This window comes from Merops nubicus, unplaced genomic scaffold (assembly GCF_000691845.1).
Source record: "Merops nubicus isolate BGI_N331 unplaced genomic scaffold, ASM69184v1 scaffold16842, whole genome shotgun sequence".
In the NCBI taxonomy this organism is placed as follows: Eukaryota; Metazoa; Chordata; class Aves; order Coraciiformes; family Meropidae; genus Merops; species Merops nubicus.
Window position 1 is genome coordinate 2,507 of NW_008595761.1, and position 11,442 is coordinate 13,948.

At 40.4% G+C, this 11,442-nt stretch overlaps 1 protein-coding gene across 1 annotated transcript in view; it reads left to right on the top strand.

Moving 5' to 3' along the window:
• The first annotated feature begins 3,308 nt into the window (after nucleotides 1-3,308).
• Nucleotides 3,309-11,442, top strand: part of LOC103769009 (rho guanine nucleotide exchange factor 18-like) — a 13,126-nt gene continuing 4,992 nt past the window's right edge. The window contains exons 1-7 of the mRNA XM_008936176.1: nucleotides 3,309-3,370; nucleotides 4,929-4,989; nucleotides 8,059-8,203; nucleotides 9,008-9,120; nucleotides 9,274-9,414; nucleotides 9,885-10,135; nucleotides 10,855-10,980. Coding sequence (XP_008934424.1) covers nucleotides 8,136-8,203; nucleotides 9,008-9,120; nucleotides 9,274-9,414; nucleotides 9,885-10,135; nucleotides 10,855-10,980 — 699 coding nt within the window. The 5' untranslated portion in view covers nucleotides 3,309-3,370; nucleotides 4,929-4,989; nucleotides 8,059-8,135. The remainder of the gene's footprint in view (nucleotides 3,371-4,928; nucleotides 4,990-8,058; nucleotides 8,204-9,007; nucleotides 9,121-9,273; nucleotides 9,415-9,884; nucleotides 10,136-10,854; nucleotides 10,981-11,442) is intronic.

The following is an 11,442-nucleotide window of genomic DNA, read 5'->3' on the forward strand; positions in this document are numbered from 1 at the left end:
ATGGGATAACATGATGCTCCCCAAATTCTCAGTCTGGATTCCAAACCTGTTGATTGAAGCCCAGAAACAGCCACGATGGGTTTGTGTGGTTTCCATGCTCTGTGTGTGGTGTCAGTCACTGTTGTACCTTTAGCTCTAGCAGTGGTGGCCCTGTCCCCAGACAGTGGAGATACCTCAAACCCTTGGACCTTCTGGATGTGTAGGTGTTTTAGCCAGTGTCCTCAGCACTAGCCAGAGCCATGGCCCTTCTACAGAGTCTGTGTTGTAATTAAATCCTTTGGAGGATCAGTTCTTCCTTGTCAAATTAATCTTCTTGCAGTTCCAGTGGGTGATTGAGGGAGGAGGTGACGAGGAAGAGGAAGGCAAGAGCCTGGGTGTTAAACCTCAGAGTTTTGAGCTCTCTCTTCCTCAGGAATACCTCCTGTGCCTCCCCAGTTTGAGAAGAGCTTGCTGACAGGACTGCCCAAGTCATTTTTGTGCCTTCCCAAAGTCCTGGTTTGAGTAAGACCAAAAGCTCCTGGTTACTGATGGTACAACCAAATAATTTCTTTGTCAGTTTTGAGTCTATTATTACTTTTTTTTTTTTCTCTGAGTAGCCATCTGTGTTTTTTGAGGTTAGATATCTAGTATTTCTGTACATCTATAACAAACCTTCATGTGTATCTCCACTCATAAACATCGGTCTGTGTGTGTGCAGGTTCCTCTCACTTCTCTTTTTCTTTTTCTTTTTCCCCTTTTTTTCTTTGCTGATTTTTTGACCCTTGCCATTCTTTAATACCCTGTTCAGAGGGGCTGTCCAGAGGAATAAAGAATTTGCAAAGAGATCTTGGCTGTAGAAAAAGGAAATCAAATTCCCTAATATTCAAATGCTTGTTCACATCCTTAATTATCTCCACTGATAAACATCGGTCTGGGTGTGTGCAGGTTCTTCTCACTTCTCATTTTCTTTTTCTTTTTCCCCTTCTTCTTTTCTTTGCTGATTTTTTGACCCTTGCCATTCTTTAATACCCTGTTCAGAGGGGCTGTCCAGAGGAAAAAAGAATTTGCAAAGAGATCTTGGCTGTAGAAAAAGGAAATCAAATTCCCTAATATTCAAATGCTTGTTCACATCCTTAATTGAAGTGTGCTTGGTTCAGCACTGCCTGCAAAGGTGTGTTGAATAGGAAAAGCTGGAGAGTATTTTAGAAAATGAAATATGGTTATAAATCAGTCTGATTCCTCCATCAGTTTTCAAAATTCTTTTCTCTTAAATGGGCAAAAATAATGCCCCTTGGAAATCATGGAGTTAATTTCATTTCAGATAGTCTCTTAGAGAATCAAGTCCTTGGCTTCAGCTGCTGTTTTCTGAGGCTTTTCTGTAGCATTTTCCTGTTTTCTAGTATGTTCTCTCCTGTTGTGTAAAGAGTCTTTCAGCAGCATAGGAAACTAATACACAGCACTATTAGATATGTCAGCTGATTAAGTGAAAAATACCTACTGAGAGTGATAGAAGCTGTTATCTTTAACAGAGCAAGTGCATGATTTGAAATTGAAATACATTTTTAAGTTGATATCTCTCTTACAGTTAGCTTAACACAGTACCCAAGCTTTTGAAGTGGAATTGGTCCTACCAGTCATTAATAGGAATAGAATTATCAAACATAATCACTGAAGATGTGTAAATGTCGTGGAATATGAATGTCTAGTTGAAGTCTGGTGAAGTGTGTGTAGGTGAGTGGAGTGGATTTGGGGAGGAGTGGAGGGCAGTGGCTGTGTGGCTACCTCCCTCCTGTGGTGAGCCCATCCTGCCCTGAAGGGAACCCCTCTGGAAGCTCCACTTGAAGCCAGCCCAGCTTGACATCAGGGAGAATTTTTTCTATTTCCTTTTTGTGATTTTTGTCCTACAGTTTGCTCCTTTATCTCGGGAGGACAGAGGTTTCCATTGTCAACTAGTTGTTTGTTGTTGTGGCCTGCCTTGTAACAAGCTTTTCATTTTCTGGTGGAGGCCTTACCAGTGCTGAAATTTCTTATTCTCTACAAAGTTTTAGAACGTGAATAATTTTGATGTGTTTTTCTCATATATGTACATTTGAAATGAGGTATAGTGCCTTTTGTTCTCTTGCCTGAAGTGCAGTATTGGTAGAAATATCACAAATAAGAGAAGTCATGGGAGCTGATAGGTTTTGTGGATTTTTGAGGCCTTATCAGTGCTGAAATTTCTTATTCTCATCAAAATTATTCATGTTCTAAAACTTTGTAATGTTTTTCTCATATATGTACATTTGAAATGAGGTATAGTGCCTTTTGTTCTCTTGCCTGAAGTGCAGTATTGGTAGAAATATCACAAATAAGAGAAGTCATGGGAGCTGATAGGTTTTGTGGATTTTTTTGTTTGTTTGGCAGGCACTCCAAGTGCAATATTCTGCTCTTACTGCCCACGTTTGTGGAAGCTGCATAACATGTGAACATCTTTGGGTCTGTGTGCTCAGTCTTTCAGCCTTGCTTTTGTATCTTTATTAATTTAAGTTTAAGGCCAAGTGAGCATTTTGCTCCTGTTCTCAGAGTTTTGCTGTATTTATGGAAAACACTTCTAAGTGAGCATTTCTGACAGCAGATCACCAGTCTTGGCGCCAGGCACGGGTGATATTTCTGTTTGGGTGAAGAGACCTTAAACAGTTTTTCCTCTGTGCTTTAAACACAAACAGGCTTTTCCCTAGCAGAGCCCGTGTTCATTTGCCCAGTTTTGTGCTGTTTCTCTTTTAACAGGCATGCCTGGAATATGTAGGAAGGAATAAATCCTGATTTCCTTTACTGTCTTTTGTTGCTGGTGTCCTCCTCCTGTCCTGAAGGTTCTTATTTTATAGATAGGCAGAAAATACTTGACACTACCAGGTGTAATCCTGCTTTCCCAAGCAGTGGTTGTTACAGGGGAAAAAAGGAGATTGGATTTTGCTATACTGTTAATGAGCCTTTTGGATAAGAGAGGGCAGCTTTAGTTCCATTATCTGTCAGTAGTTCCTCTGTGAAGGCAGAAGAGTGGTCCTGCTCTGCTGGAGGTGATACTCTGATGGTTCTTTGGGGCATTTTGACCTTTACTGTAGTTCCTTCAGCTCCTGCTAAAGCTCTGCAGAAGGGCAGCTCTTCCTCTGCAACAAATTGCTGGAGTATTTGGTGTAAAATCAAGACCAGAACATGCACAGGGATGCTCGCTGAAACACCTGAGCTTGCTCTGCATCTCTTCCAAAATTAAGCTCTTTTGTGTGTCACTCTTGCTTTCCTGAGGCAGGATTGACAAGAATCATTTCAGTCTTTTTACATTTCAGATTGTGCAGTGAACGTCCATAAGAACTGCAAGAGTTTACTGGCTGAATGCAGCAGCAGCAGACCCAAGGTGGGCTTTAAAATTTGTTCTAATTTTGTAATAACAGTGCTTGACATAATGAGTTTAATTTAGTGCAAGTGTTTTAATTTACATCAGTACAGAGGCTTGCCCTACATCCTCAAGACATCAAGTAGTTATTAACTTGTCATTACAGTCATTAATGACAATGTATGTAGGGCAACTAAAGTGAAACGTTTGATTGCTGCACTGAAAACTACTGACTATTGCTTGTGTCTGGCTGAACTGAGCCTCACCCTTATAAGAAGGCTCAAACCCATCACTTTTTTTTGGAACACACTTGAATTATGTCATACCTCTGAATTTTACACCACTCTATTTTATCAGCTTGTGCCATCCCAAAGCAGACAGAAGAGTGTGAGGCGTGGAGTGGAATTTGCTTATAACAGTTGCATATTATTTATAAGCTGAGCAACACAGAATAAGTAATTTAATTTTTGAACTGTGATGAACTTTATCTCTTGCTGTGCTGTTCATTTTTTATCTGTCACTGGTGCCTGTGGTTGCCTGAGAGGTCAGAGGTTGTTCTCAGATGGCTGTCTGTCTGTCAGTCTTTTATTCTGGTGTCAGTTTAGAAATAATTTCCTCCTCTTTATAACTTTATGAACTTGAGGGAATTCTAGTTTATTTTAACCTGCAAGTGTTGATGATTTCAGGGTCTGATAGCAGACTAGGAGTGCTGTGAGGAGGGGAAGAGTGAGAGCAGAACAGCTCAAACCTGGGCAGTTAGAGGAAGAGCTTTCAGCCATTGGTGGTTTAGAATGGAACTCTTTGGAGGGCAGAAATGTTCTTGTAGGGGTTTTGATACAGACTGTTGAACATCTCAAGGCATTGTGCATTTTCCTTTTAAACCAACAAAATTCACTTGCTCTGATGCTTTCATTTCCACTCTTTACCAAAACTGTCATGGTTGAATCAGCCCAAACAAACCACCCCTGAGGAGAGAAAAGAGGGAGCGGGGGCACAAAATGGTACGAGGAGTGAATTCAGAGATGAGATCCTCAAAGTGAAGCCAGATTCCCCAAAAGCTATTTCTTACAGGCTGTATCACTTATTTAATTTCTTTGCATCTTCAGTAAATTGTATCTCAATGAATTGTGATATCCTAGAACCAGAAAGTCGTGCAGGTTAACAAAGATGCAATTTTAAATGGGCAGTCTAAATTTTTGTGGAAATTGGCTGGGTTAGTTCAGTTAGTATGGCTGTCAACTAAAGGGCAACGAAGTGTTAGGTGAAGACTGTCTGTATAAAGGGTGTGCTTTTGTTTAATACATTATTTATTATCTTGGCTTTAATTCAGCTGTAACTTCATTTTTGGTTCTATTTCAACCAAATTTATGCTTGATGGGATTTTTATACAAAGTGTTAATGTCTATATCCCATTCTTCTGGAATGTGAAAAAGCAAAACTGTTACAGTGTGAAATCTTTTATACATCCAGTGTACAGCTTCACTTACAGTGAGTGCTATACCATAGGAAAAATATGATTCATTTTGAACTGAAAGTTTGGTCTGTATGTGTAAGAATATTGTATTTTTTCCTGTAGCAGAAAGATTTGCAGCACAGACCTTCTGGATCTCCACAAAGTTCGCCCCAGTGCATTTCCCCAGGTTTGTACTAAAGAATGATTTCTGTGCTCAAGGCTTATCTGTTCGATTGTATTTTTTTCTTTAATATGTTTTAAAGGCTATACACAGTGTGTTATTGAAGTATAGAAAAGGTCTCTTTTAATAAGATGGCTTCATTTTTTTTTCTATTGGGAATGGCTTAGAGGCTCCTAGCAATCTCCTGTGTGTTTTTATCTTTTTATCTTTTTATTTTTCTTTATACCTTCTTGCTGTGTAACCTCAAAATATCATGGTGAAAAGGGATCAATAAGCTAGTTTTTCATTGATTGTCTATTCTCTGGCCTCTGAAAAGACTAGAACTGTGAACTTTGTTTTACATCAGATTTTCATAATTGTCTATTTAAAACTTGCCTGCAGCTAGTGGTTGCTAGAAATCTCTAAGACAAGCTAGCACTAATGGTCTGAACATAAATCTTTGTTGAAACAAAGTGGGAAAAAGGATCTGGGAGAGGAAAAAAAAAAAAAAGCCAAGCAGAAAGAACAGCTCTGTTGCAGCATGGGCTTGGAAATAGATTTTTGCTACTGGAAAAGACCATCACGGTCATAGGTGTATAATTTAAATGGCATTTTAATGTGTAGCCATTACGAGGTCTGCATTAACAGAACAGGTTTCTTGGCTCTCAGGTGATTGCCTGTAACATGAGCAGAATTATTTTCTGCCTTGCTTCTGTGGCTGTAAGAAGCAGAGCTGACATGAAAGTCCAAGTTTTACTACGTGTGTTTCATGTGTTTTTGTTGAGTGTCACTTGACTTGCATTGCAAGGTGCCCTTTTGTATGAAATGGTGCTTACTAAGAGGTAATGCAAAGGGAATAATTGTTACAAGAAGGTAAGTGGCTGTTCGTGTTACTGAGAATGGTTTTGTGCACTTAGGAGAAAATGCAGAGGCTAAAATAGGAAACAGTAAGGAATAATGAAAATAGGAAAAGTTGGCTGTAGGGCTTGTGGTTGGAACAGCTCTGTGGTATACAGTCTGGTCTGGGTGATAGGTGAACAGCGATCGATACCGACTCTCAGCAGTGTGCAGACAGTGCTAATTGAACTCAGAAAATGGCTTTTTGTTGGGGCAGGCTCTGCTAGGCAGCCAGGACTTATTTTCCATAGTCAAAAGCAGAAGCTTCAAGTTAAAGGAATGACTAATAGCATGGGCATTGTATGACTTTACCCACAGTATAACACTGCAGAGTCCAAAAAAAGCCAAAGGTGTTGTATCGGTGTGAAAGGGAAATACATTTTGAGAGAGGTGTAGGTGGTGGTGTTTGTCTCCCCCATCCCTCTCCCCATGTTTTGCCTCGAGGATTTTAGATTTGGCCTACCATGGTGAAACAGAACTTCATGTTCTCTGCTGGTGAGGCACAGAAAGAGAACTTGGTAGCATGTGATTTCAATACTTCCCCCAGTGGAAATGGGAGGACATGTATTATTAAGCCTTTGTTTAAGAAATCCACCTTTACAAATCTTGCTACAATCTCCTTAGTCTCCTCTTTTAGGACAAGGGGTTTGGAGCTCATCATTTGGAGATGGTGGAAGAGGACGCAGTTTACCTAGTTTATTGTAGACTGAGAATGAGTTCTGTGTGTAGCCAGGAGATTTCAAACCTAAACAGGGTTTGGGAAAGGTGTTTCCAGCAGGAAAAAGTGTGGTGATACAGCTTCCATTAAATGCCAGTGATGGAACCTCCCCTGCAGCCATAATGCAACTCCAGCCCACTGTTGCAAGGAGAGGAAATGAGAGACAACTAGACATAGAGTATGAGATATCAAGAAATGTGGAAAAACCTGTTTCATAAGAGGAAACATGAATACTTTGATTTGTTGCGTTTCCTTGAGCAAAGCAGAAGTGGAGGGAGAGAATTGTTGGTGGAAGTACCCTGAGGAGTGGAGACTAAGAAGGGGGAATTTCTGGGGATGTGTAGACACCAGTGTTTTTACAAGAAAAGCTGTACATTGGTCATGTGTAAACCTTGTCTGGGCACTGGAGACCCTCTTGAGCTGCTGCAGCAGCCTGGTCCTGAGCAGCCTCCCAGACACAGTATTGGGAGAGGAGTTTGGGCTGGGGGTGAGACAAAGCCTGCTGGCAGTGGCAGAGTCCTGGGTTCAGGGATCCAGGAGATCTCTCCCACTCCCATGTCCTCAGAAGCACTTTGGCTAAAGGGCAGCTGCAGACCTTGTCAGTGGTGTTCTAAAGATTGCCTGGCTGATTCTTCATCTGTGATGTCCCTGAAGTTCCTTTTTTAAAAGGATGTATTTTGTCTCCTGTTCCTTATCATTCGTTACAGACATTAGTGCTAAATAATTGTATCCATTTTTTATAAGTCTATTACAGGCTTCCACATATTGTGTAATAGTGATTAAAGTTTTAAATACCTTTCCAGTTCACAGTCTGCCTAGATTTAAAAAGCATTAAAAACCTGCAGTATTAAAATTAAATTTAGCTCTGGTACCTATTACGTTCAGCATGTGCACATGCAGATATAAATCACTCTGGAGCAATAAGCACCACAAAGAACTTGTGGGGTTTGTGTGCTCTCAGATTTTTCTTGTTTGCCATGAAATGTTCTCTGCCCTTATACGGTAGGGTGTGAATAATTGTGTGTAGGTTCTGGTGTTTTACTAAAGGAGAAGATACTTTGCAATTTCCACACTAAATGGGCACAGTAGGGACCAATTTCCTGCACTTCAGACCTGCTGATTTAGCCAATACAGTAAGTTAAGTGGCAGCTTTACATTTCTAGAAGGATCACAGGTAGTATAAAAACAGTGCATCTCTGGGGCCACTTTACTGTGCCAGGTCTGAGGGCAGCCGGTGGTGAGCATGGGGAATACAAATTCAAAAAGCAGCGGCAGAAGCAATGCAATTCCAGCTCACCCTGAGCTGTCTTTTTGTGGTTCCTTTTCAAGAAAGTGGAATGAGAATGTTTTTTTGGACAACGAGCTCTTGACATCCAAGATCCTGTCGGTTCTCCGTCCGCACTCGGAGAGAGGTCTGCGAGCAGGGGACCTGCAGTGTCCGCCTCATTTTCTCAGCACCAATTCAATTTTTGCCTCTCTAGCTGCTTCTTTGAAGGAGCAACCCCGAAGTCTCCTCCTGGGACCGGATGGCACCCCAGTACTCTCCCGGAATCTCGGTATGACTATCGCCCAAAGGGGAACTTCTCAGTCTTCACTGAATACTGCTGGAGCCGTGAATAAATTTGGGTGAGTAAACGGCTTCTTTTCTAATTCACTTGCTTCTGCTGCACCCCCCCACCTCCTCGGTGTGAAAAGAAAAAAGCAGTTACAGAACTAAAGCAAGAACTGACTTAGGCTTTCAAACTCAAAAGAGATTTATCGAGCTTTAAATGCTGAAATTAATTTCCCTGAACAGTAAGCTGGTTTTTGTTGTTTATATCACCTTGCCTTTAGTCTCTTTGTACTGTGTCCTCAAAGATGTAATCTAAAACAGGGCAGTATTTGAATATCTCTGTCTAGATTATGGTTTTCATGGGTATCTTTGTCTTCAGACTTGCTGAAATTCAGTCCTCTCTTCTGAGTCCAGTTATTCTAGGTTATGCTAGTCCTGACTAGTATAGGAGACAGCAGTATTTTAAATTGCAGGATACCTGGCTTAAAATAGTAGCCAAATTCAAAGCTATCTGCTGGTGTAAGTAGCTGTGCCACAGTTATGCTCCTTTCTCAGTGACCATCCCCTTTGTACTCTGGACTGGCTGTGGCTTGTCACCAGGTGATGTCTTTTTAAAATGTCCTACCAGAAGTTACACACTCCCTCATGCTGCTCTAATTAAACCTGTTACATTTCAGTGGTGGAGTTGCTAAACTGATCTGACTGTTTAAAGTTGGAGTGCAATGATAGCTTTTATATATTTATTTTAGATTAATTGCACTATAGTTTAGGAAAGATGCTTGTTAAAGTAGTTTGGTGGTGGTTTTTTTGGTCAAGCAATTTGAAAAAATGTTAATGTTCTGTTTTGGTCCCTTGGTCTAATTTCTTTGGCCATTTAGGTTAATTTCAGGAGACATGGATGAAGGGGATTCAGGCTTTGTAAAATTTAAGCAGACTTCAGATGATGTTGTCTCACTTGCACCTTCAACAGCAGACTCCATTTTTCTGGAAGGTATGGAAATTCTGTGCTTTTCAGGAGTTTTATGCCATTTCTTACACGGTCTTAAAGCAGCACTGAGATGGTTTTGCTGTTGTTTTTTAATGATGGTAATGAGGGATTTGGTGGGAAACAATTTAATAATAATTGAATGTGCTTTTGGTCTAGATGCATATTCTGTATCCCTCCGAAGTGAAATAGAAACAGATGCTCATGAGTTTGAGGCAGAGTCTTGGAGTGTTGCAGTGGAACAGTCTTATGTAAAAAAGCAAAAGAAAGACATTATAAAAAGGCAAGATGTCATTTATGGTAAGAGTATTTGTTATTCTTATCACTTTTTCTATTTTGTAGTCCCACTGTTTTTGAAACAAAGCAGAAATAATTTTTGTTGGCTCTAATTTTGACTTGTGCTTGTAAACTAAAATTGAGAGAAGATTTTCAAGTCTGTGTCCTGTCTTAGTGTGCACAAGTCTCCCTGTTAATGATTTTAAGCAACCCATAGTTTTCAGTATGCCTGTGTAAGCAGCAAAGCCCAGCTATACAATTAAGGAACGGCTCAACTGTAACTGGGAGATGTGGTTAAATGTAGGGTCAGCCATTGTTTGCCTGGGAGATTAACAAGGCAAATTTAAGAGCACCACATCAGTGATGCAAAGATTGTGGCAAAGAAGAAGGTGGTGCAAAAGATGGTGGCTGTTGGAGCCTGCTCTTTTCTATCTCACTAATCACTGCACAGCACAGAAATGACTTTGGATACTTTTTTATTTCCTCTTGCCCAGAATTAATGCAAACTGAAATGCACCATGTTAGGACACTGAAAATAATGCTGAAGGTGTACTCCAGAGCCATGAGAGAGGAGCTGCAGTTCCCAAATGCTGTCATCAACAAGCTCTTCCCCTGTGTGGATGAGCTGCTGGAGATGCACGGGCAATTTCTGCTCCAGCTGAAGGAGCGACGGAAGGAATCCTTGGAAGAAGGCAGTGAGCGGAATTACGTAATCCAGAACATTGGAGACCTCTTGGTAAAGCAGGTGTGGATCAAAATCTACCAGTGTTGTTGACACTTAAATTTCTAAAATCCTAACTGTAAGATTAGGTTATGTTATGTAAAGATTAATTTAATACTAGGCTTAAGATTCTCTTCCCAGTGTAACGTGTGAGCATGACTCCCAGGAACATATCCGGTCCCAAGAAGCAGGAAATGCTCATTAAATGTTCTTTGGGCATCTTGAGGGATATGCAGCTCTAGATGGTTTGGTTCTGGTTTTCATCTCTTCCAAAAGCAAAGTAACACATTTCTGGTGTCCATCCCAAATGTGGCTCTCCTGCATTTAATGCCAAGCTTCTTGGTTCTGACCTTTTAAGAATGCAGGAAAGATCTTTGGAACTCATTTCAGCTTTAGTGCCCATTCTGGTATGGAGTTGACTCAACAATTTCCTTCATTTATTGTAACTGGTGTTGGGTCTTCACCTTTTACAGTCCTCAGTCTTTTTAAGTGCAGAGGCCCAGAAATCCTTTTAAAAAGTCTCATCATGGCCAGCATCATCTAGTACTTGGTTATCCTGTGGCATTCCATGCACTCACACATCACACTGCATAAATCTCGTGTTTCTGGTAGAGAAGAAATTGGAGTATTGAAGAAATGTCTCAGAAGTCAGTTACCATAAAACCGTGTTAAACCTGGGTCCTGCCGTAGAGGTGGATTTACTCTTAATGATTCATGTCTTTCCTTCTTATATTTTCAATTAGTTTTCAGGTGAAAATGGAGAGAGAATGAAAGAAAAATACGGTGTCTTCTGTTGTGGGCACAATGAAGCTGTTAGTCACTATAAAGACCTGCTCCAAAGCAATAAGAAGTTCCAAAACTTAATAAAGGTAAAAAACAACCAGAAGTCTCTTGTTCTGACTGTACAAAATATACTTGAGCGATTTAGGTTTTATTGAAGCTCTCTTAAATTTGAATGAGCAGGGTTAGAGTCATATTCTTGATATTTGATGGGTTTTTAGCTTCTATTATTTTCAATCTTCTGAGCTGTTTGGATGCAAAAGCACAATTAGCAGGTGTTAAATTTGAGACAGGGTCTCAAGAGCACATAGCAGTGGAGAACAGAATATTTGTTCTATTCATGGCTCTCACTGCCCAGCTGTGTGGCTCTCTGTAAATTGGCTTGATAATAAATTAACTCAATGATAAATGCTGTTGATGAGCTGCTACAGAAAATGCAGATACTCTTGGTCAAGTTTTACCACTACATCATCTCACCAAAAGCAGAAGATTTGCTCTAGGGTGGTTTGTTGATCTGCTGGACACTAATGTGCAGTCAGCAGGGAGGGCTT